Source organism: Gymnoscopelus microlampas (genome assembly GCF_963454915.1).
Source record: "Gymnoscopelus microlampas genome assembly, chromosome: 22".
Classification (NCBI taxonomy): domain Eukaryota; kingdom Metazoa; phylum Chordata; class Actinopteri; order Myctophiformes; family Myctophidae; genus Gymnoscopelus; species Gymnoscopelus microlampas.
In genome coordinates, this window is record NC_139959.1 from 40,577,493 (window position 1) to 40,604,160 (window position 26,668).

The 26,668-nt window shown below is 41.0% G+C and overlaps 1 protein-coding gene and 1 long non-coding RNA gene across 2 annotated transcripts; one reads left to right on the forward strand and one right to left on the reverse strand.

The window, feature by feature from the left end:
- Nucleotides 1-163: 163 nt before the first annotated feature.
- pxdc1b (PX domain containing 1b) lies at nucleotides 164-24,495 on the forward strand. Its single transcript, XM_084048661.1, has 6 exons — nucleotides 164-679; nucleotides 2,071-2,503; nucleotides 19,348-19,439; nucleotides 19,750-19,867; nucleotides 21,247-21,358; nucleotides 23,567-24,495. Exons 2-6 carry the CDS (start codon nucleotides 2,218-2,220, stop codon nucleotides 23,694-23,696), a joined length of 738 nt encoding a protein of 245 aa, XP_083904787.1. The 5' UTR covers nucleotides 164-679; nucleotides 2,071-2,217; the 3' UTR covers nucleotides 23,697-24,495.
- LOC311039019 lies at nucleotides 23,866-26,668 on the reverse strand. Its single transcript, XR_014600125.1, has 2 exons — nucleotides 24,482-26,668; nucleotides 23,866-24,434 (listed from the first exon to the last, which is right to left on the reverse strand). It is a non-coding gene; the product is annotated as an uncharacterized lncRNA (long non-coding RNA).

The following is a 26,668-nucleotide window of genomic DNA, read 5'->3' on the forward strand; positions in this document are numbered from 1 at the left end:
CTACTTTACTTAAGTAAAAATATCTGAGTACTTTCTTCCACCACTAGGGGAGGGAGGGAACAGCAGGAGGAGAGAGAGAGAGAGAGAGAGAGCTCGGGGAGGAGACCGTGTCTTCATGTCAGAGAGAAGAACAGATCAGGACTTCATGGGACAACAACTGGAGGAATGTTAGATCAGGACAGGACTACAGTAGGACAGTAACCTACAGGACAATACAGAGACAGGACAGTCTAACGGATATAACGACTAACGGTTTTGCCTCTGTCTCCTATAATAACTTCAAAGAGCAAACAGCAGAAACAATAGTAGTCGTAGGTCTATATTTAGGGAGTCAACGATGTTTCTTTTCGCTTCCAAAGGATAACGAAGATTTAAAAAGAAAAGAGAAAAGAAACGGTAACAATCTTTTCGGGGTTTCGTACAGTAACGCGGTATTCCTGTGTGTCTGTGAGTAAAGAATGTAGAGTATTTTCTTAACGTAGCGCTGTCACTATGCCACGTTCATGATGACATTCCTCTGATGATGATCTAATGGGCTGAGCGAAGACAAACATCCTCCACTGAGACTCTGATACATTGTGTCTAAACTAACGGACACAAAGTAACGATCCTTTAATTTGTTGCAACAATCGGAGTGACTTGGTGTTTGACTTTGAAGTGGCCCAGCCAGCGTTGCCAGGTATGTTCATTATAAGCGACTTCTGGGACCTTGTTTTTCTGTAAAGTTGCTTGTAAATATTGGTAGTTGTGGGTTGTGGGTTTTTTGGGCTTGTTTCTAACAGTGGTGGAAAAAGTACTCACATTCTTTACTTAGTAAAAGTACTAATACTGCAATATAGAAATACTAGCTGTTACAAGTAAAAGTCCAGAATTCAAAATTGACTTAAAAGTATAAAAGTATTGGCATCAACATGTACTTAAAGTAGGCCTACCAAAAGTAAAAGTACTACAATGTTTGAAAATAGCAGATCTACAAGCACACAACGTGGTGAGCTAGATCGGCTATTTTTAAATAGCCGATGTATAAAATAGTGACTAAAGTTTTCAAACAATTGTGATTAAAAGTACAATATTTGCCTCTGAGATGTAGTGGAGTAAAAGTACTGAAAATTGGAAATACTCTAGTAAAGTAAAAAATACCTCAAAATTGTATTTAAGTACAGTACTTGAGTAAATGTACTTTGTTACTTTACACCACTGGTTTCTAAAGTGTAGTTGTTTATTTGGGCTTGTTTCTAAAGTGTAGTTGTTTATTTGGGCTTGTTTCTAAAGTGTAGTTGTTTATTTGGGCTTGTTTCTAAAGTGTAGTTGTTTATTTGGGCTTGTTTCTAAAGTGTAGTTGCTTATTTGGGCTTGTTTTTAAAGTGTAGTTGCTAATTTGGGCTTGTTTCTAAAGTGTAGTTGTTTATTTGGGCTTGTTTCTAAAGTGTAGTTGTTTATTTGGGCTTGTTTCTAAAGTGTAGTTGTTTATTTGGGCTTGTTTCTAAAGTGTAGTTGTTTATTTGGGCTTGTTTCTAAAGTGTAGTTGATTATTTGGGCTTGTTTCTAAAGTGTAGTTGCTTATTTGGGCTTGTTTTTAAAGTGTAGTTGCTTATTTGGGCTTGTTTTTAAAGTGTAGTTGCTTATTTGGGCTTGTTTTTAAAGTGTAGTTGCTTATTTGGGCTTGTTTTTAAAATGCAGTTGTTTATTTAGGCTTTGCTTCCATATGTTTAAATTATCATCTAAACCAGTACGTGGTTCTCAAATATTTTTTCATGAAAATGTGTTTTGCCAGCCATGGAGCGCGCGCGCGTGTGTGTGTGTGTGTGTGTGTGTGTGTGTGTGTGTGTGTGTGTGTGTGTGTGTGTGTGTGTGTGTGTGTGTGTGTGTGTGTGTGTGTGTGTGTGTGTGTGTGTGTGTGTGTGTGTGTGTGTGTGTGTGTGTGTGTGTGCGTGCGTGCGTGCGTGCGTGCGTGCGTGCGTGCGTGCGTGCGTGCGTGCGTGCGTGCGTGTGTCTGTGCGCGTACGTGTACATAGGTTTAAAGTGCTCATGTGACCTAATAAGTTGCTTCTTTTGGGCTTGTTTTCCTAGACCACCTGGTTGCTTGTTCCTCTCACAACATCTGGCAACAACACTGGTGTCCAGCAGAGCAGAGTGTCCACTAGTGGTCCAGAATGTCCAGGAGGCTGGACTAAACGGGGCTCCTCCTGGTGGTTCCCAGAGGAATTACATCACTTCATGGCATCGGCCGTGTTCCCCGGGACGTCAGTGGTCAACATGTTCGTGGTGGACTGCTGGGTGAACGGGGTCCGCCGGCTGATCATCAGCCAGAGAGAGAGAGGGTCAGGAGGAGGAGGAGGAGGAGGAGAGGAAGAGGAGTTCTACGAGATCCGGACCCAGTGGTCGGACAGGAACATCGTGTATCTGCACCGGAGCTCCAAGGACCTGGGGAGGCTGTTTAAGAGACTGATGGAGTCCTTCCCCGAGGACAGGAGAGAGCTGTCCAAGAGTCCTCTCATAGAAGGTTGGTATAATATAGTCCATACATCGGCAACTGGCGGCCTGGGGGCCACACATGTGGCCCCCACCTTCACTTAATGCATCCCGCAGGCTAATATCAGAATACTGATATATTATTTATTTCAGCTGTTATGATTCCTAACATGCAAACATGACCCGCTTTAATTACTTCAGTCTATATTAGGAAGTTAATGACTAGTATTAACATTCTATTGTCTTTTTTATGTCCAATGTATTTGTAATTAAGTTCATAAAGTTAACATAAGTATAACTAAATGCATTTGAAATTAAATAAAAATTTTACTTTTCAGGATTCCAATTCAAAAATAGCAAAAAATAAATCTGGATTCCAATTCAAAAGTAGCAAAAATAGCCGTTCTACAAGCTCACTGTGACACGTTTTGAGCTTGTAGAACGGCTATTTTTGCTACTTTTGTGTGACCTAGAATTGCGGAAAAAGTTAAAATACGGAGATAAGAGGAATATGGAAATATAGTGGCCCTCTCCATCATCAAAGTTGCATCACCCCTGATATAGTATATAGAGCAGTGGTTCTCAAACGTTTACATTTCAAGGTCTCCTCTTAACTCTTGACAGTGTACAAATGGAACCAAATGGACCCTTAGGGTCCATTTGGTTCCATTTGTACACTGTCAAGAGTTACAGACCTGTAAGGGTCAATTTAAACCTCCCTAAAGGTACCCCAAGAGACCCTGGACCCCACTTTAAGAACCAGGGACATAGTGTGTTGTTTGACAGTAGCTGATAAATAACAGATCGGGTGCTGGCAGAACAACCCGCCTAATAAAGTCTATAGGCTACTCTCGAACAAGGGTCTTCAAGGTTTTTCAGGCCAGGGACCCCCCTAGCTGACAGAGAGATGAAGCGGGGACCCCCCCCCCCCCCCCCCAGCCCCCCCACTACATATTGTATAAAAGTTGCAGATTAAACTTTTTTCATAGATATCTTCATAGACTTGTTTGACAGAAACTATCAATGTGTAGCATTGTGTTGGATTCATGTTAATGTGTATTTTCAGACAGTTTAACCACTTAAACCGTCAATAATTGGAAAACTTGTACTTGGTCTGCTCTTTTGGTCCCTCTACACACCAAACCACTTTTAGACAGGGTCAATTTTCAGAGAAGCATAACCCCGAAGGCATTTCGTGTTTATTTTTGGTATACAACATTTCTAGGGGTATTAAGGGGTGCTGAATCCAAATCTGCTGTATACCCAGCGCAAAAATGTCAATTAAGGCCTCAAAATTGAGAAATTCAACATGGCCGCCAGCGCCAGGACCTCTTTCCAAAAAAACAGGTGCTAAACCCACATTCTTTATTCTACTGACATGAAACTTTGCACAGAACATCTGCACTTATGGGGGAAGAAAGTAGGAATATAGCTGGGGTGCAACCATGAGAGTAACAGGGTGTTTTTGACTGTCTAACTGTAATCTTTGTATAGGCGAGGATACAAAAATGACATTTCTTCAGTGTTTGCAGGAATACTACAGCAATTTGGTAATAACTGTACAGTGTTGGACACCAACATTGGAATCCCCCAAGTCTTAGCTTTCTTCAGGTACCAAGTTTATGCCAGTAGCCCTTATAAGTCTGGATATATAAGCATTTTAGTGTAAGCATGCTGTTTTATAGTAGGGTCCGAAAGTGAGGTTCTGTGACCATCCTTTGGCAAGTATGTTTTTACGATTGATTTGACCTCTATGGACCCTTTAGAAAAGATTTAGCCCCCAGGTCCCTCCCAAAAATCCCGGCATTTTTTGCTAGACAGCCAAATTCAAAATGGCGCCCGGCGCCATCTCTAAAAATTAACTTTTGATCTGGATGACCTAGAATCATGTATGAAGGCACTTTTCCATACAAGTCAACCATGAGGATTCCACATCTGACACAATTTTAATTGTCAGACCTCGTTTTGACTCCGAAATTCAAGATGGCCGACATCCAGTACAGTAAAAACTTATACCCAGGGGGCAAAGAACCAGATGGGCTAGAAATAAAAACTTGGTGTCTATTTCATGGTTTCAGAGCATGAGAAACTCAATGGAATACTTATCTTTATGATTGGGTGTGTCTGGACCTTTAATTTGCATATTTCCAAGATGGACGCCACGCGAAAATGAGTTTTACTATGACTTTTACAGTTACAGCTTACTGTTATGGCAAAAAGTCTGCTTTTTAAGCAATATGAACACATTTGGTCAATTTGCGCTTTAATTTATATGTTGTCAATATGGCTGCAGTCATAAATAATGTATGGTATTACATTTTCCATTTATTGATTTATAGATCTATAGTTGTGGGGATGATTGCAGAGAAAAATCGGAGAAAAAGCCCACAATGTACCTTATGTATCATTTTAATAAACTAAATACAATATAAACAGACACATGCACACTCCAAGACTTGCCAAAAACTTCAACTTTAGGGCTATACAAATTAACATAGTGGTATGCATTCAAGTAACATAACAAAAGATAGACTACTTAGTGACAAATAGAGTAAAAGCGGAGTTGAGGTTGCCTACAAAAGGTTCATTTTGACCTCTATGGTTCAGTCTTGCCTGCTTCTAAAGCCAATGATACTATGGTACAATGCTATTCACTGTCACTGTTGTCATGTTGCACTGATCCTGCTGCATCGTGTCTCCAGTCCCTGGCAACGGCATCCTAAGTAGAATGGAATTGCCTTCTTTGCACGGGAACAGTTTTTCTGGCAGCCTTTGATACAGCTGCATGATATTGCCTTGTTCATTCACACAGGCCAGGCTGGCTCGGTAGATGCAAGGGGGACTGCATTGCTAGCACTGAGAGAACATCCATACTCTGTGAAAGAAGGAATATCCGGCTTGGCGATATGTGCACATTTATCTATTATGGTTGCTAGAACAGCTCTTCTCAGGTGCAGGTCAAAGGAATTATCTGTTGGGGGCAGCAGCTTTAAGAGGGTTGATCTATTATTGAGGAACTTGTACACTCTAAGCTTACTCAGGTCAAAATCCTCCTGGTGGTCCGCTTTGGATGTATATACAGCAATTGTGAGGTCTCGTGCCTGATTGATGGACGTCATCTGAGAGGGAATCATAAGAGTTTTCACCAAACTCCTCAAGTGCAGAGATCCAGACGCATGATGGCCTTGAACCATGCCTTCTTCCCAGTGAAGAAGGGATAGCTGGTGGTACAGTATCTCTGCCACTTAAACTATGGATAAAGGGCAGGGCACGACACTGTGCGAGACCCAGTGCTGATACCATTTGATGGATAGGAAGGTATGAATTTTGCTCTGTTCTCACCCACAGCTCTGGAAGGCATTGGAGATGGGTTGCTGCATAGTAAAGGCACATGATGATGATATCTGTGTCATTGGCATGGATGACAGCGCCGCCCATGGCTGCTGTGGTGTTGGGGAGTGTTGTTTCTGTCTGTTGTAAACTGTGCTCCGCTGTACCAAATGAAATTCCTAACATGTTCACATGTCATGGCAATAAAGTCTTCTGATTCTGATTCTGACAACTCTGTCAACTTTGTCATTCTGGACACTGTACAGGGTGTGGAGTATTATTCTTGTATCAGCCTCCTGTTGTGTGGATTCTAGTGCAGGGACATCTTCAATAGACCCCTCCTTGATCACCACACTCCTTGTCTCTTCTTTAAACCCCCCACCCAGGTAAAGATGTGTTGGACCAAGGGCCGACTTAAGTTTCTCATTTTCACACCATTCGTCACAGAGGAAACTCAATAGGTTTGCCTTGTTAGCTGACACAGCAAAAAACTCCTGAGGATCTGGAGCTGTGTAATGCATACTGACTTCATATTCTTTGGTAGGTTTTGGTCAAGCATATCTGTGTTCTTGCTCAGCTGTCTTAAGACTAGGTCCACAGTACCGATCAAAACAGAAGTGAATGATCTCTGTGCCAGCAGGCACATCATTCAACAGCAGACGTTGGTATCGTTCAGCGATTGTTCCAAATGCTTCACCTTTCAGGAACGACCAATGGCGCATGGCATACATGGCATCAATAACTACTGCTGTTTTTCTGTCTTCTGTAGGCAGGTCAGGGATACATGCAACTTTGGTCTCCTCTTTCAGGACCTTCACAAGGCTTGCCTTGGTACCTGTTCTCATCCTGCCATCTTCCTGGAAGAGGGAAGGGGGGAAGTCACTGCACTCGTGGTTGCCTATAAAGTCAACAAGGTTGAGTTCTCCACCACTGGCTATGATTAGGGTCATCCGCAGGAGGGCAGTAATTTCATTGCTCTTGCCAGGTGCTGAGGTTTTCCCCTTAGATTGTTTAGATTTTGTGTTTTGAGTGTAGAAAGTGTTAAGCTTCATTATTCTTGTCTTCTTCTGTTCACTGGACAGTGACTCACACAGTGCCTTCAGACCAAGTTCTTTCACACTCATCAAGTCGTCCTTGACTGTGGATGTGGAATCAGCACACTGTCCTGTAGATATGTTGATCATGGATGATGTGCTCACTGTAAATGGGTTAGTCTCCACTGCTGCCTTGACTACCATCTCTGCATCCCGGATTACACGACTCTGACCAGACTCATGGTGTGGGTCTGCCATATTGACAACATATAAATTAAAGCTCAAACTGACCAAATGTGTTCATATTACTTAAAAAGCAGACTTTTTTGCCATAACAGTCAGCTGTCACTGTAAAAGTCAAAGTAAAACTCATTTTTGCGTGGCGTCCATCTTGGAAATATGCAAATTAAAGGTCCAGACACACCCAATCATAAAGATAAGTATTCCATTGAGTTTCTCATGCTCTGAAACCATGAAATAGACACCAAGTTTTTATTTCTAGCCCATCTGGTTCATTGCCCCCTGGGTATAAGTTTTTACTGTACTGGATGTCGGCCATCTTGAATTTCGGAGTCAAAACGAGGTCTGACAATTAAAATTGTGTCAGATTTGGAATCCTCATGGTTGACTTGTATGGAAAAGTGCCTTCATACATGATTCTAGGTCATCCAGATCAAAAGTTAATTTTTAGAGATGGCGCCGGGCGCCATTTTGAATTTGGCTGTCTAGCAAAAAATGCCGGGATTTTTGGGAGGGACCTGGGGGCTAAATCTTTTCTAAAGGGTCCATAGAGGTGAAATCAATCGTAAAAACATACTTGCCAAAGGATGGTCACAGAACCTCACTTTCGGACCCTACTATAAAACAGCATGCTTACACTAAAATGCTTATATATCCAGACTTATAAGGGCTACTGGCATAAACTTGGTACCTGAAGAAAGCTAAGACTTGGGGGATTCCAATGTTGGTGTCCAACACTGTACAGTTATTACCAAATTGCTGTAGTATTCCTGCAAACACTGAAGAAATGTCATTTTTGTATCCTCGCCTATACAAAGATTACAGTTAGACAGTCAAAAACACCCTGTTACTCTCATGGTTGCACCCCAGCTATATTCCTACTTTCTTCCCCCATAAGTGCAGATGTTCTGTGCAAAGTTTCATGTCAGTAGAATAAAGAATGTGGGTTTAGCACCTGTTTTTTTGGAAAGAGGTCCTGGTGCTGGCGGCCATGTTGAATTTCTCAATTTTGAGGCCTTAATTGACATTTTTGCGCTGGGTATACAGCAGATTTGGATTCAGCACCCCTTAATACCCCTAGAAATGTTGTATACCAAAAATAAACACGAAATGCCTTCAGCATTTTATACAAGCACATTTTCTGAAATTCTGCCTAGTCTATTTGCAGACAATAGCAGATCTACAAGCTCACAACGCCTCGCAGCGCGAGGCGTTGTGAGCTTGTAGATCTGCTGTTTTCGGCTAAAGTTCTCCTCAGAACAGAGATGCTAGGGTTCAAGTGGTTAATGTAAAAAATAAATATCCTATCACCTCCCTGTAGTAACTCTGAGGACCCCCTAGGGGTCCCGGAACCTCCTGTTGAAGACCAGCTGGTATACAGAGGCTAAGGCATAGTGTTTAGTTTGACAGCATATAGGTGATAAATCTGATACTAACAGAGGGTGATGCCTATACAACCTGCTTAATGATATCTTAAGGACACTTTTTAAAGGGATAGTTCACCCAAAAAAAGATATTGGCTTAGGAATGCGACAAATACAAAAAAATATCCACAAATTCAAGTCTCCATGGGGTGACTAATCCATAGACAAAAAGTCATTTTAGGGGTGAACTATCCCTTTAACTATACTTTAATTATTAACAAAGTCCAGTTTTAGGATGTCATGTCACAATACGCTATGACATGGCTGCACTTTGAACCACAAACAAACAAACAAACAGTTCAGACTAATGAGGGTTGTTTATGCTATCAATATCTGTGGTGGACCTATAGATAGATTATGTAAAGATTCATTCAGCCTAAAACATAGGTCTAATAGTAAAGTTTTTTTTGGTTAAGCTTAAACAAATAGCAGCCTATAGATTTATTAGTTGTCAGAAATATTTCAACCTTAACCAATTCAATCCGTAAACACATCTGTGTCATTTTAGATGTCATTGGCTGTGTAGATCTGCTATCTTTGAAAGAAATCGTGAAAATGTGTGCAAATCGTTGAATAATATATACATTTTGAACTTTATCTAACTTTGCTCCTGTATGCAATATTTTGAGATGGGGAGTGGGGGGGGTGGGGGTCCGGTGATAAATACATATAATTTTGGGGGTCCTTGACATAAAAAGAAGTTTGAGAACCACTGATATTATAGCAACATACGTTTTTTAAAAAAAAGAAGATTTATTTGTAGAATCCCCTGAAGCAAAGATTTGAGTTACAAATGTTCACTTTAAAAAACATATATATTCAAAGACTTGCTCACTTTGAAAAATAGCAGATCCACAAGCTCTAGCAGATCTACAAGCTCGTAGCGCGGCACAGAGCTGCTATTTTTTAATAGCCCAAAGTATCTTTGCTTCTGGGAGGGGGTCCCTGGAACAAAACATTTTGAGATGTGGGTCTGCGGCCAAATACATATCTAAAAATGTTTTCTAAATCATAACAGTATGTATGTTGCTATATCAGTGGTGCTCCAACTTCTACAAGCAGATCTACAAGCTCATAGTGCGGCACCACCCTATGAGCTTCTATATCTGCTTTATTCGATTTTTTAAGAAATCTTAATCAGTCAATCTAAATGACACACATGCGTTCCCGGTCTCATGACATATAAAGTCTGACATATAAAGTCAGTCGCAGAAAATGTGCTAGGAGTTGTTTTGCTCCAAAGTTCTATGCAGTCTATAATAGTTCCAAAGGGGTTTGGTTTGGTAAAAGCAGTGATTTTCATTGGGCTAAAGTTCTTGCCAAATGTGGCCCATAACCATAGCCTTGAATCTGGGGCCCCTGTCAATAGTGGTGTAAAGTAACTGTCTATACTTTTTACTTCTACTCCACTACATCTCAGAGGAAAATATTGTACTTTTACTCCACTACAATTATTTGAAAACCTTAGTTACTAGTTACTTTGCAGATATAAATGATTACATTATAAAACATACATTAACCACTTTAGCCCTATTTTATACATAGGCTATTTGAAAATAGCCGATCTACAAGCTCACAACGCGTCGCATCGCGACGCGTTGTGAGCTTGTTGATCTGCTATTTTCAAACATTTTAGTACTTTTACTTTTGGTACTTTAAGTACATTTTGCTGCCAGTGCTTTTGTACTTTTACTCAAGTAACATTTTGAATTCCAGCCTTTCACTTGTAACGGAGTACTTCTACATTGCAGTATCGATACTTTTACCTACAGTAAGTAAAACATTCGAGTACTTTTTCCACCACTGCTTGAATCTGGGGGCCCCTGTCACTGTGGTGTGGTGGTGGTGGTAGCCCCCCAGGCCCCCCACATGAGGGTTTGGCAGAATGTTCAGTATGTAGTCTGCTGGGTCTATTATATCCCACCACTGTCTCCCTGGCACTTCTCTTTTTGTCTGTGCCAACGTCTGCCAACTATGAGCCTATAAGTATATTTTGGAAGCATGCCTTCGGTGGCTTCACTTCCTTCCTCCCCCCTAACACTGAAATAGCTGAGAAGTCATCAACAGACTACAGTTACTGTGGCGCTCCATATGAATCTCTGCTAAAATGTGCTGTCTGTCTGCATTATGGGCAGTGTTGCCAGGTTTTGCGAGAGAATTAAGCAAACCATGTCTATGAAAATGCGAGCCCCCCAAAAGAAGCGACAAACACATGAGCACTTTAAAACCTATGTACGATCAGCTATTTCTAAAAATGTTTTAGAACATAAATCTGTTACGGATGGAGATACGGGGACAATTATATAGTAATTGGGGGTCCTTGACATAAACTTTTTGAGAACCACTGGTTTAAACAACATTTAAGGAAACAAGCCCAAAATAAGCAACTACACTTTAGAAAAAACGCAACTCGCAAACTACCAGTATTTACAACTTATGCAACTTCACAGAAAAACAAGCCCAAAGTCGCTTATAATAAAGCTGACATGGCAACACTGATTATGGGAAGAGATTTGTCGTACTGACTCATGAGTGACTGACTGACTGTCAGTTGGCACTTCTTGTTTTTTGGATCTCTTTTAATACACCCTTCCTCTCTCAAACTGAGAGATGAATTTACGGAAGCTGCGAGATCAGTGTCGATGTGTAGATGTGTTCAGGGCAGTACTACTTCAGCAGTGTCTCTGATATAGCTTCTTTGACATCTCCAGTGATGGATTGCTGCTATTTTCCCACCTCAGCTCCATATTTCATTTACATCCTCCCTATAACTGCTGCTTGGGACAGGACGTCCTGCTAGTAGAGAGACGTAGCTTCGTGGCCTTCGTCACCTCGCCTCAACCGACGCTCCAGCAGTGGTGGAAAGTAACTAAGTACATTTACTCAAGTACTGTACTTAAGTACACTTTTGAGGATTTTTTTTTTTTTTACTTCACTGGAGTATTTCCCATATTTTCAATACTTTTACTTCTACTCCACTACATCTCAGAGGCAAATATTGTACTTTTACTCCACTACTATTTGAACACTTTAGTTACTAGATAATTTGTAGATTTTTATTATTATCACAAAACATACATTAACCACTTCAGCCCTATATACATTTCGGCCATTTGAAAATAGCCGATCTACAAGCTCACAATGCGTCGCATCGCGACGCATTGTGAGCTTGTAGATCTGCTATTTTCAAAATATGTGTATGCATTATGAACTTGTGATATGGGACATTTTGCACACTGAGTACTTTTACTTTTGGTACTTTTAAGTACCTTTCGATACCAATACTTTTGTACTTTTACTCGAGCACATTTTTAATACAGAGTATTTCTACACTGCAGTATTGATACTTTTTACTTATAGTAAAACATTGTAGTACTCTTTCCATCACTGCCTGCTAGTATAGAGCAGTAGCTTTGTGGCCTTCGTCACCTCGCCTCAAAGCCATCGCTCCAGTCTCTCTGCATGGCTGCTGGCCTCCGCCTCATGTTTTCCTGTTTATGTGCCGTCGCCCCGGGCAACCAGGGAGGCGTGGACGAACTTTCAGACTGATGTCATGGGCTGAGGAGAGGAGATCTCCAAGCTCACAACGCGTCGGCTATTTTTGATATTTTCAACAAAAGTGCCCCTTAAAGGGGCACTTTTGGTGAAAATATCGAAAATAGCCCCTGCCTCTCTAACATACTCTGCTCGTCCCTGCTCATAACAGTAGGCTACGTCTACACATGACCCCAGAGTCAGTTGCTTCATGGCCTATTATAGAACGTCCAACCAACAACAGATATCCCAGGTTCAATACATGCTGTTAGTGTTGAAAGTTTGTGAAACGAGTCTGTGAAACTATAACTGATCACTCTTTGTCAATTTTTCGGGAAACGGATGGACAGTCATAGACAGGCAGTGATTGCACATAGATAGGCCTGTCGCAATTATTGCATAATCGTGTAATTGCAATTATTTGAGATTTTCAAAAATAGTGGAAATAGCTGATATATAAGCTCGAAACGTGTCATGATGTGATGCGTTTTGAGTGTGCAGACCGGCTATATCCACTATTCATGTTTTTTTAATAAAGTTATTAAATCAAGTTATTTGTCATATCTGCCCTGTGCACCTTTTTGTTTAGGAAGCCTAAAGGCCAAACACAAATGTAATTATGTTATTCATAATGTTCCAATTATGTTATTCATAATGTTCCAATTATGTTATTCATAATGTTCCAATGTTAAATCGTTAATCACAATTATTTGAGCGACAATTAATCGTCAAGTAAAATATCATAATTGTAACAGTCCTATTGCAGCGATTGTGTTTGTTCAGCTCATGATTTAGGCAACACAGGAATATAAACTCGGACAAGAAAGGTCTCACAAGTTAATTTAGGCCTCAGACTTGTTAGAATTCTTGTTACAGACACACAGTGAACAGCAGGACAAACAGATGTGTGTAGTGACTTTAGCCTGAACATGGTGTGTTGATGGAACAAGAGAGAGTTTTTAGCATTTAGATGATTATTATGGTGTCATCGTCTCATGCAGCTGACTGGCTCTTATCTGATGTGGTGCAGAAGGTAGAGGCTGGTTGTGAAACGGCTGTTTGTTTGGTCTGATGACTGTTGAGATAGTGTGGTTGAGGATGACATAGCATAGCGTCCTGTCCTATAGAAAATTGGTTCTCAACCAAGTGGTCCTTGGCCGGGGGGGGGGGGGGGTACCAGGGGATCCCCAGCTAAATTAGTTGCATTTAGTAGCGTCACAATCATTTTAAGCGCTTAGCTTTGGCTATTCAAAAATAGCAGATATACAAGTTCAACTTCTGCTATTTTTGAAAAATCTTGAAAATGTGTGCATATCTTTGAATATATATATATTTTTGAAGCAAACATCTTTTACTCAAATCTTTGCTTCTGGGGGTCCCCGCCACAAAACATTTTCAGATGGGGGTCCGCGGCCAAATGTATATCAATTTAGGGGTCCTTCCTTGGCATGAAAAAGGTTGAAAACTACTGCCCTAGAACATTTGATCTTCTTCTTTAGCTTATCTGATGTCATCTGTCTGGTCTGTGTTGTTAAAATGTCATGATAGCTGATGGTTATGTCCCCGCTCCACCTTTATGTAAAGAACAGTATGAGCAACGCTCTCACACAACAAAGTATTAGTTACAGACAACAGTTACTGCCATGTACTCAGTGGTGGAAAAAGTACTTAAATTCTTTACTTAAGTAAAAGTACCAATAATGCAATATAAAAATACTCTGTTACAAGTAAAAATCCCAAATAAAAAATGTACTTGAGTAAAGTACAAAGGTGTTGGCATCAAAATGTACTTAAAGTACCAAAAGTAAAAGTACTAAATATTTGAAAATAGCCGATCTACAAGCTCACAACACGTCGCGATGCGACGCGTTGTGAGCTTGTAGATCTGCTATTTTCAAATAGCCTAGGTATAAAATAGGGCTAAAGTGGTTAATGTATGTTTCATTATATCATAGTTTATATCTGAAAAGTAACTAGTAACTAAAGTTTTCAAATAATTGTAGTGGAGTAAAAGTACAATATTTGCCTCTGAGATGTAGTGGAGTAGAAGTAAAAGTATCGGAAATTGGAAATACTCAAGTTAAGTACAAATACCTAAAAATGTTACTTAAGTACAGTACTTAAGTAAATGTACTTAGTTACTTTCCACCACTGCATGTACTGTAGTTGATGTGTAATTGCTGTTTTGGTCGTAGCGTTTGGGCCATGTAGTTCATTGCTTCTCAAAGTGGGGAGCAAATCTTTCAATATATATATACAGAGATTTTTAAAGAGAAACATTTTTAACTCAAATCTGTGCTTCTGGGGGTCCCTGGAACTAGAAATGTTCAGATGGGGGTCCGCAGCCAAATACGTAATCGCTGGGGTCCTTGACATGGAAAAGTTTGAGAACCACTGATTTAGTTAACGCCGGTATAGCTTAAGACGAGAACCCCTATTTGTAACTATACCTTTCAGGACAGGAACCCCTTTTGGGGTTTCTTGTTGCTATGTACAGTATATAGCAACATACATTTGTTGTAAGTTTTGTATAAATATTTGAAGTTTTTCAGAAAACTTAGGTCAGGATTTAGAAGGCGTTTTTAGAATCGGCCTCAGGTCTGAATGGGTTAATCCTTAACGTTGTCTTGGACTGATGTGTCACAGTGAGAGGAATAGTCAGTGTGCAGAATGCTAGAAAAGCATTATTGGATTATTTGTCCAAATGATCAGAGCCGTGAATAATGTCACAGAGCAACGTCAGCAGGGCCGCTGTACCAGTGGTTCTCAACCTGTGGGTCAGGACCCCCGGGGGGGTCCCCACATGATTTTGGTTGGGGTCCCCAGATGACAGTAAAGTGACGATTTAAGGACCTTTTCAATACCAAAATATGTATAAAGACTGGTCAAACATTGGTCAAATTGTCATTTTTTATCTGTGGAGCCGAGTCAAACTAAATGTAATGCCTCAACTCCTACAATTCCAAGTGCTTGTCAGGGTGGGGGGTCTTCAGTTCAAATATGATTATTTTGGGGGGTCACGGCCTGAAAAGGTTCAGAACCACTGCACTATACGACCAGGAAGACCACACAGGAAATGGACACTGACAGGAAATTGGAGAAAATACACTTAAAACTAAAAGGAAGCCTAAAAGGAAACAAGACCGCTGCTTTTGTTTTCAACAACTAGCCCTGGCCTGTGGTATTAGTATAGTATTAGCCAGGTGATTATTAGTGATAATTAGTGGATTGTTAAGGATTTTAATCCCTTTCAAATTGGCCTTGTCCACAGCCTAAGGTAGAAATTCCACCACAAATCACTAACCACATTTTGGGGAAGATAGTGGTCCCCTGATACTACTTCTGTATGAATACATTTCATGTACTGTTTTTAATTTGTTTGTGGCATATGGTTTCCTCTCTTCTTACTTTCATAAACATTACAGCAGGCCGTGTGCCCATCTTTAAAATACATACAGTATTATACAAATTCCAGATTCTGCACATGTGGGAGACTTTATAACTATACTCTTTCACTCGGTTAGCAGAGAGAGCTTGAAATTGGCCTTTTCTCACTGTCAAACCTGCTATAGGGTTGGCTCTACTAAACCAGTAAGTGATTGATTGGGATTCCACTAACTTTAAAGGTAGTGTGAGTGCTGTTGAGTGTTTGTTCAATGACAGCGGTCTCACCATCTCTCCAGCTCTTTAATAAAGTGAAAGCCTGAAAATACACTTTCCTTTGGGTTGCTAATTTCAGTTTTACCAGGAAAAAGAACCCATTTATCATCTTCAATTTTATAGTGTTCCAGTTCCAATTTTGTCTGATCATTTCATCATCACTTCCAATTCAACTTTTTTATTGTTTATCCTGTATGGATTCTCTCTCCCGATTGAGTACAATTCCTGACCTGAAAATGCATTTACTATTTGCTAAAGAGCTGGTGAGACAGGGAGACTGTACGATACAATAATATATTACAGTAGATATCGATTTTTTGTTTTCTCCAAGTTTCTTTCTGTGGTCCCACAGAGTCATTGGTTTGTAGCAGTGGTTCTCAACCAGTGGTCCGGGGACCACCAGTGGTCCTTGAGGGGGTTCCAGGTGGTCCCCAGCTAAATGATGGAGAGTTGGTAACCAAATGGACCCTCATAGATCTTCAACTATTGAGAGTGTAAAATGAAACCAAATGGACCCTTATAGATCTTTAACTCTTGAGAGCGTAAAATGAAACCAAATGGACCCTTACGGGTCCATTTGGTTTCATTTTACGCTCTCAAGAGTTAAATTATTGTTAAACACCTGCATTACTTAATTTACAAGAAGTCTACACAATTAGAGAATGTAGAAGAATTGTTATTTTGATCAACGTTTGCCTGTTATCTCTCCTATGGTACCAACATCAACACAACATGGATGGAATTGTGGACAAAATCTTATCCAACGACAACAAAATATTCTACGTTTTGGGTCTGAGAGTCTAAATCTCATCAAATGGTGTTCCGTTGCTTAAATGCCGAATAAATAATGGACCTTATATGAAAAATGGTTGAAAACCACTGGTTTACAGGGAAAACGACTAGACTCTAGGCATCCGGGCATGCTTAGTCTGAAGAGAAGTTATGTCCTCATGTTTTGTTTCCATATGAGATGACAAATATACAGTAACTGCCTTGTGTTGTGTGGTGTTGTTTGCTGTTGCTCTAGGCTATGTATCCTTAGTAGGAGGTCACTGAATCCATCACGAAGCATTCAAGCACACTGAAAGCAGTGGTCTAAAGTAACTAAGTACATTTACTCAAGTACTGTACCTAAGTACAATTTTTTGTTTTTACTTTACTTGATTATTTCGATATTTTCAATAATTTTACTTCTACTCCACTACATGGAGGCAAATATTGTACTTTTACTCCACTACAATTATTTGACAACTTTAGTTACTACTTTGTAGATATAAATGATTATATTATAAAACATGTCAAATATACAGTAACTGCCTTGTATTGTGTGGTGCTGGTTTGCTGTTGCTCCAGGCTCTGTATCCTTAGGAGGTTGTTGAATCCATCACGAAACATTCAAGCACACTGAAACATCTACTCTGTCATTTACATTGTCACTCTGCACAAATCACACCACAATAAAACCTCTATTCTCTAACGTAACAATTTATCCTTGGCTAATATATCTTGTCGGAGAATATGTTGCCTGTTGATTGAGCTTGAAGATCGGCTATTTGCAAATAGCAGTAGCCTAGTCGCTTCTTTTGGGCTTGTTTTCATAGACCTCGTTGCTTATTTCTCTCGCAAAATCTGGCCACACTGACTGTGAGGATTGCAGAGAGCTGCCTCGTGTCCTCTTAGACACAGAGCTTCTATTTTACATCAGTTCTGGTTTCATGTTGTTTGTAGCACGTTCTTCACATCAGACAGAACTACATTGTTGTACAGTTGCAATCGCTTAGTCATCGTTAAAGTGTTTGCAATTTCCTGTCCCTCTTTCTGCAGCATGACCCTATAATGATGATGCTGTGCTGAGTAATGTAATGAACGGGTCATATGTCATAAAGCTAGAAAGGGGGGCTCAGTAGAGCACAGATCTCTGCCAGGAGGCACGCCCCCCCCTCCCCTCCATCATTATGTCTGTGTGGTGCATGTGAGGACATTGTTCTGGCGTTGTGCACGTACTGTTATGAAAAAAGACACAACTGTAACGGGAGAAAGGCTATGATAAAGGTCGCTGCCAGTGTTGCCATGTCCTGCTTATTATAAGCGACTTTGGGTTTCTTTTTCTGTAAAGAGTTGCTTGTAAATATTGGTAGTTGAGTTTTTTGTTGGGCTTGTTTCTAAAAGTGTACTGTAGTTGCTTATTTAGGGCTTGCTTCCAAAGTTTTTAATTATTATTTAAACCAGTGGTTCTCAAATGTACATGACATGTTTTCATGTCATGGACCCACAAATTAATTATGTATTTGTCCGTAGACCTCCCATCTGAAAATGTTTTGTGCTAGGGAGCACCGTACCAGATTTGTGTATTGTGTTGTTAGAATTCGCGCCACAAAGTGTTGTGAGCTTGTAGATCTGCTGTTTTCACTATAGTTTTGGGTTCCTGGGCAAATGTCTAATATCTCTTTTGGGGTCTTAGACTAAAACCTTTGGGACCCACTGGTCTATTACAGCTGCTATTGCTTTTATCTCTTATCAAAGATAACTTTAAATAGTTTATTATGAATGTGTGTAGTCTCAATGCAGCGCTGGCTGCTGAGGGCAGTGAGTATTGTTAATAAAGGTTAGTGCGTTCTTTCAACAGGTTTCCTGCCCGCCTGTCACTTGAATTAGCAGCCAACCTTTTAGAAGAGGAGTGGTTTATTTAACCCATTCTAGTCCTGGTCTTTGGAAGCAAAGGTCACACTAATATAGTTCTCCTTGTGTTACCCCCCGCCTGGCTGAAAATGATCTTTGTAAAACTGATTTGGGATTATATAGTAGAGCGGTATGGTTCCCAAACTGGGGGTCTACATTTAGGGACCCCCCTAGGGGACAATTTATCACTTTTAAGACCTTTTTAATACCAAATTGTCAATTACATATAAGAAAGAGGCTATATTGTAGATCGGCTGTTTTCTCAAAATGTATCTGTGGAACCGAGTCAAACTAAATGTAATGCCTACAATTCCAAGTGCTTGTCAGGGTGGGGGGTCCCCAGTTCGGTTTCAGGTCAGGATCATTCTTCTTTACTGACAGAGTTATGTTAGCTAAATGCTTAATATTGCACTAAGGCCTCGTTGGAATCCACATTTAAAAGAACATGGTAGCCCTGCAGCCAAAACCTAATTTAAAATATCAATATAAAGCCTTTTCATATTGTTAAAATATGAAGAACAAAACATCCAAATTGACTTCATGGGAAGGGACCACACACACACACACACACACACACACACACACACACACACACACACACACACACACACACACACACACACACACACACACACACACACACACACACACACACACACACACACACACACACACACACACACACACACAATTATACGATGGATCAACTTAGTTCAGGGTTTTGTGGCTTTATCGCAAATAATTTATTGCATTCTTTCTTTCCTATTGTGGTTTCTGGATGGGCTCTCCAATTGAATTATTTTCTTATTATTGTTTATTCATTTGAATTGATGGTCACGACAGACAATACAATATTTATTCCATAAAGTGAGATCTATTTTAATATCTGTATTTAATGTAATAGTTCATTGATTAATCATCATCCACAACATAGTGCCTGCCTTAAGTTGTGTGTGTATCTTTATTTGTTTCAGGACTGGTAAAGATTAAAGAAGCGAGTGACATAGAGATGAAGTTAAACGAGGTGGAGAGGCTGCTGAAGAACGCCATCAACATGCCATGGAAGGTTGGTTCATCCATCACTCACCACTGTCACCATTTCATCACTGTTACACTTAAAGGGGGATACCACTCATTTTCAACATTGAACTATACTGTATGTCTTTAATACACCTTAGAGCTGTTGTGTGGAAATAAGAACAGAGTCCCCCCCCCTTTCTATGTTGCCTAGAACTGGAGAATTTATTGTTGAGGTCATGTGATCAGTGACATAATAATTGTAGTGGAGAAAAAGTGTTTTACAGTATACTTATCCCACCAAAGGGAAAAAGTATATTCCACATCACTAAATGTACTCTAAACCCCTCATTCCACAGTATTCCAGGTCAGAGGTGATGCTGACGTTCTTCGAGCGGTCGCCGCTGGATCAGGTGCTGAGGAACGACAAGGTCCACCGCATACAGCCCTGCTTTCAGAGTCCAATCAAGATATCAGGTAGGATTGTCCATGGCGATGTTAAAAACCCAAATGATAGCAGAGTGCCGTGCTACGAGCTTGTAGATCTGCTATTTTTGAAAAATCGTGAAAATGTGTGCAAATCTTTGAATATATATTGTTTTAAAGCCAACATTTTTAACTCAAATCTTTGCTTCTGGGGGGTCCCTGGAACAAAATATTTTGAGATGGGGGTCCGCGGCCAAATACATATTATTTTGGGGGGTCCTTGACATGAAAAAGTTTGAGAACCACTGACATAGTAACATATGTTTTTTCAAAAAACTGTTTTTTAGAAGACTTTATAATATTTTGAGGGCAAAGAAATAAAAATTAAAAGAGGTCCTCCAACAATTCATCGACATGTAAAAAGTTGATTGAAGACAGCGCTAACGTGAGATTGAGTCATCAGACTCAGTGGAAACACAACAAGCATAAGATACAGAACGTACTGCCAAGGGAGTCTAGGGAGGAGGGGGCCAAGAACAGAGCTGCCAAACGAAGGAGTGAAATGAGCGAGATATGAGAGGTGCGTCATAATCATCAATAGTCGCTGAGCTTTGTGAGAACTTCGTGAGAACAACGACCGCGACCGGGCAAGGGGCCCTACCGCAGTATCAAGAGTACCATCACCAGGTTCTGGTGCAGTTTTAATCCGGCTGCTGTCAGACTGCTGAATGAGGCATGAGCCTTATTCAGCAGCCTGACAATAGGCGGTACTGTCCAGCTGGTCGCAGACATTTTTTTTTTGGCTCTTCTTGAACACACCTGTGGATTTTACCAGGGACAAATGACTTGGACTTAGCTCCTCCTTGGACATACCTGTGGACTACAGCAGGTACAAGTGACTTTCTTTTTTTGCTCTCCCTCATGGAGCTACTTGCGGATTATACCAGGGTCAGTCCAGGTGGATTATGCGGTCGACATGCACTGACTTTTTGCACCTTAATCCCATGTATAACGCACTGACTTTTTTGTCTTTTTAATGTGCTCTTTCCCCCCCCCCCCCCCCCCCCCCCAAGCACCTTAACGTCCATAAGTATATCATGCACAGTATACATGCATTGCTGCTATGCTCAGGCACTTTAGTCATATTTTTATCTCAGGTACTATTGTAAATATGTAGATAACTTCTTTGGCCTTTTTGTTGTTCTCTTGTTTGATCTCCTTCCCACTTGCCCTCCCCCACCCCTCTTCTTCCTCCCCCTCTTCTTTCTATGGAAATAACGTTGCGTTGGGAACGATGTACAAAAACGAATTTCACCCACTTTTTTTACCTTGTAAACCTGTGATGTGACAATAAACCTGATTCTGAGACGTTTGTCACGTACTGTATATGATGAAACCAACGAGGTGATGCACTCTGTGTCTTCTTCTAGAGATCATGCGGTCCAATGGCTTCTGTCTGGCGAACACAGAGACCATCGTGTTTGATGACAATCTGTCTCAGGACAAAGAGAGGCCGTCGTCCGCTGACTCTGGAGAACATACGTGAGTATCATGTTTTTTTTACACTTATCCTCGTGCACACGTCCTCGGGTACGTCACTGTCTTAACAACTATTTAGGGCAAGTTTCTTGAAAAAAGTCAAACTGTGTTTAATTAATAATTTGTTCAATTTAAAATTAAAATAAAACGTTGTGAGCTTGTACCTCAAAATTGTACTTATAAGTACAGTATTGAGTAAATGTACTTAGTTACTTTCCACCACTGGTCACTATAGCTCCCTTTGAAAATGACTTGTAGGACTGTTGCTTTGTTGCTGCTTGGGTGAATGCAGCATGAGTGAAATTCCTTGAATTCCCCCCCTCCCGCCCGGCCCTCAGGAAATGTCTCTGTACCTCTTCCTTCCCTGTGTGTGTGCGTGTGTGTGTGTGTGTGTGTGTGTGTGTGTGTGTGTGTGTGTGTGTGTGTGTGTGTGTGTGTGTGTGTGTGTGTGTGTGTGTGTGTGTGTGTGTGTGTGTGTGTGTGTGTGTGTGTGTGTGTGTGTGTGTGTGTGTGTGTGTGTGTGTGTGTGTGTGTGTGTCTGTGTGTGTGTGTGTGTGTGTGTGCAAGAAGCAAAGCATAGCCTCTTGGTGTTCCACACTAAACAACTCTGCTTCATCAGTCACTAATTGGCAGAAATATGCCGGCCATCCATATGAGCTCAACTGGCTGTGTTGGCCAGAGGGAAGCCAGCCAGGCAGGGAGGGAGGGAGGGAGGGCATTCTTTGTCGCTGCGCCCAGCGGTTCCTTCCTTGCAACAGCTTGGTTCGATGCTTAGGGTGACCATAGTTTCGCGTATAGCCTGACAACTATTCCACAATCTCCGAATGTTCTATAGGAGGGGTCTTCAACGTTTTCAGGCCAAGGACCCCCTAGCTGAGAGAGAGAGGAAGCAGGGACCCCCTACTCTATATTGTATAAAATTGTGTTTCAGATTAAAGTTTTTTTTTTTTTTTACTTAGTCTACTCTTTTTTCCCTCTACACCTATAGCCTCTTTGCCGAAAATAGCCGATCTACAAGCTTGTACTGTAGATCGGCTATTTTTGGCTAATGTTCCCCTCAGAAAAGGAATTCTAGGGTTCAAGTGGTTAACGTAAAAACACAAAATCCTCTCACACAAAGATTTTGCGGACCCCCTATAGTAGCTCTGAGGACCCCCTAGGGGTCCCGGACCCCCTGTTGAAGACCCCTGTTGTATAGAGTCTGGAACTACACCTACCAAAATCCGAGAGAGGAAGCTGGCACTTCCGTTCGTGAAAAATACATTTTAAAATATCTTTGCATTTTATTTTTTTATTTCCATTTCTGCTAAGCATTAAGCTATATATGTTTAGATGATTTTGATTTATATTAGGATGAATTTGTGCGACTGTAAAGACGAAATGGAAGTGGGGAGGAGGCTTCACTTCCGCTTTATATTTTAATCATGATCATGCCTTCAAAGTCGGGATTTCAAGCTGCATGCCGAGTCCCGACAAATATCTCTAAGACACTAATACTGTTTGTCCTGGCTTTTCAACATTCACTACAAGATTGTCTTGGAAAATTAGCAATTAAAAAATGTATAAATAAAATAGCATAACCCATTAAGACCTGGAACATGTCTGTGTAACCACTTATTTTTTTTTACTTTGGCTATTCAAAAATAGCCGACACCGAGTGCCGCGCTATGAGCTTGTAGATCTGCTATTTCATCAATTAACTTGTGACATTTCTTTGCAAATCTTTGAATATATATATATTTTTTAAAGCAATTATTTTAACTCAAATAATTGCTTGCGGGAACAACAGATTTTGAGATTCTTGTCCACTGACAAATACATATAATTTTGGGGGTCCTTGACATGAAAAATGTTTGAGAACCACTGATATTATAGAAACATAAGTAAAAAAAAAAAAAAAAAACAGTTAGGATTTAGAAGACATTTGTAAAATCCCCAGAAGCAAAGATTTTAGTTACAAATGTTTGCTTTAAAAAAGTATATATATTCAAAGATTTGCACAAATTTTCACGATTAAAAAAAAAATAGCAGATCTATAAGCTCATAGCGCGACACTCGGTACCGTGCTATGAGCTTGTAGATCTGCCAAATAGCACAAAGAAATAAAAAAAAATGACACAGATGCATTTCCGGTCTTAAATCTTATAGTGTTGTGCAAAACCCTGTTCATTTCCCATCATGTTAGTATAACGTTTGTCTCTGTGCCGGCAGGTATGAAGACGGAACGGACTTCTTGCCAGTGGAAACAGACCTGTGCGCCGATGAGGAGGAAACAGAAGCCTACGTCACCAACCTCTCCTATTACCATCTGGTTCCCTTTGAAACGGACATTCTGGAGTGACCAGCTTCACATGGACACCATTGACAGTCCATGCTGCGGCACACACACCGAAAAGGAACGTGTCCCCAATTAAAAGGACCTGTCCTGGTCTGGTTGTTAAGGGAGCTATGGCTTCACACATAGCTGTTGCTGTGTAATGCTGCTGCTGCCTATTCAACTCTTTTTTCCCCCCGCGGTGGCTTTCTTTCGTCTATAGCAGCAGACGGACGGACGGACGGCTTTTTTTCCGAGCTGTGTGACTGTGGAATGTACGGTTTGCTACAGAATGACACCGAAGGAATGCTGTTACATTGTCACCAATCTGAGAACCCATTGTAAAAAAAAAAACAGCGCCCTCTGCTGGCTGTTTTTTTCCTTTGAATTTGACTCTGGGGGACCTCCCAATAGAATGTTGATACAGGAAGCTGGCCCGTTTGGTCCGCCCTCAGCCCTTCTCTTCCGGTGGGGGCGCCTATGTTTTCATTCCCACTGACACTTCTCCCACGGAACATGGATGGTTTTGGTTATAAGCCCACTTGTTTCTATGATGTAAGAACAAGTTAAAATGTTTCTAACTTTCCGTGGTGTTGTCGGCTCCGAGAACGCCCACTTGTAGGCCAACGTTCACACGTTCTGAATGGCCCTCCCGACAGATGCAGTTCTAGCGCAGCTCGGAATGTGTTCTTGAGAGATTACACTGTCACTATGGTATGCTTTGTCCTTTTCCACCGCAAGGCTGTGATGTCACCATGTGTGCCTCTAGACTTCGCCCAGCCTGTCTGTCGTGTCTCAAGACGAGACAAGACGGGTCTGTCTGTATCGAGACTTGACTATTGTCCCTCTGATTGTGCCCTACCATCAGTGGTTCTCAAAGTGTTTATTGGTGGGGGGTTCCAAAATGTGTTTTTGTTTTTACCAACATTGAGACAGTACACGCAGGTGCCTGTTTCATGTAATCTATTCCCAACAGATCCCCAAACCTGTTGTTTTGGGGATCACTCTGGGGAGTACTACTGGTTTCAGTTCATTCAACCTCCTCTGTGTGTTGGCCGGTGAGACGCTCCTGGCGAGACATATATACTTCACCCCGCAACGGTACTGCGCGCAGAGAGCGGCTGACATACAAGCTCACGCGTCGCGGATGAGACCGTTGTTCTCTGCACGCAACACCTTCGCCTGGCGGAGTATAAATTAGGTTTGAGGGGATACGGCTGTGTGATCAAGCAGGCTCTGGTGCCGTGATCATAGAGCGCTCCCACCTCCCTCTGCGACTGGAGGCGGGGTTTGGGGGACAACTCAGCTTTGAGAATCGCTAGTAAACGGATCACAGTAAACATCCATCCTAAACCTTCTTCTTACACACTTGAACTTCCACACTATACATCGTCACAGTCATTTTAACCACTTCATCCATTTGTACGTTGGCTATTCAAAAATAGCAGGTCTACAAGTAAATGGTAAATGGTGCATTTATATAGCGCTTTTATCCAGAGCGCTTTACATAGATTGTGCAATTACATTCACCCATTCACACACACATTCATTCACCGATGGTGGAAGAAACCATGCAAGGCACCAACCTGCTCATCGGGAGCAATTAGGGGGTTCAGTGTCTTGCTCAAGGACACTTCAACACTAACTCTGGGGGAGCGCCCCAGCCCAGGATCGAACTGGGAACCTTGCGGTCTCCAGTCCACTCTACCCCTGAGCCACTGCCGCCCACAAGTGCTGACATTGATACAAGCTCACAAATCTTCTCGTCTGGGGGTCCCTGGCATAAAACCTTTTCAGATGGGGTGTCCGCGGCCAAATACATATCAATTTTGGGGTCCTTGACATGAAAACAATTTAGAACCACTATAGCCTACATTTTGTGCAAGCAGTTCTACTTTGATGTTTTTTCCTGTGGGAATAATGCTGTGTCATCATGAGGCTTGATGCTCGTGTGGTGAAGCCATTTCAGCCGTCAAGAAACTAGAACCTTTTTCTGTTTTGGGCTATAATGCTGTACCTTGGATTACATTGAAAGTGTTTTTACTGTTTTACTTTAGCTTTTTCAAGGCCTGGGAGTATTCTAAGATCTATTTCAAACTGGAACACAAGGTTTGGTTCTCTGACAATATTAAATATAGATTTCAGCAACATGTAGCTGTGATTAATAAGTCCAAATGTGTGGCATAAATCAGCAGCATGTTTCAAATAATTATCCAAAACGCCCCAAATTAATCAAAACTTTATCTGTTAGTGGTTGAACATTTTACTCCTGTTGTACGCGTTTACTTGGAATTGGCTTTTGATTAAAAACTCTTTTGCAGTAAATATAGTAATTACCACTGCGCCAAACCTTGTAATGTCACGTGGTCTGTAGACTACTCTCAAGTTACACGATATCCTGCTTTTCACATGAAAAACTATGAAGTATCCTTTACATTACAGCTATTTCTTAATTTTGAGACATTTGTATTGGCAATTTAATAAGCTTTTTTTTGATAAGGCCTGCATATTAAAGTCAGAATCTCAGTGTGTTGGATATTGAAGCAGTACGATTTTAACGAAACACTTAATTTAATGGTTCAAACATTAGTACCACGGCCCTTATTCCAACTAGGTGTTATGGTGATGATAGCTCAATCACCTGAACTGCATGCTTGTCATCTGTGGACTGATTAAACAGCAGGAGAGAGAGAGACAGAGAGAGAGAGATCCCTTCTGCGGGCCTGGTCAATTGAGTTCATATCTGAGCCATTATGTTAGTTTCCTGAGACAGCTAACTGTGGGGGCCTCTGCTCCTCGAACCCTCCCCCCCCCCCCCCCCCAATGGACCTCGGCCAGCTGCAAGAAGGACTGTAGTCTTCATTTATTTGTGGTATGTGCTCTTACCAGGTGAACCACTGGGGGCGCCCTGTCTTTTGGTTTCATAAAGAAAACACATTTTAAACAACAATATATGAATGTGTCTTTTTTTTCTTTTCTTTTTTAACTTAAACTTAACT

Excerpts from the sequence above, each read along its gene's own strand:
- pxdc1b (XM_084048661.1), top strand. The coding sequence starts at position 2,218 with ATGGCATCGGCCGTGTTCCCCGGGACGTCAGTGGTCAACATGTTCGTG. Across the intron at positions 2,504-19,347 it reads CAAGAGTCCTCTCATAGAAG|GACTGGTAAAGATTAAAGAA; the intron begins GTTGGTATAATA and ends TATTTGTTTCAG. Across the intron at positions 19,868-21,246 it reads GAGTCCAATCAAGATATCAG|AGATCATGCGGTCCAATGGC; the intron begins GTAGGATTGTCC and ends GTCTTCTTCTAG.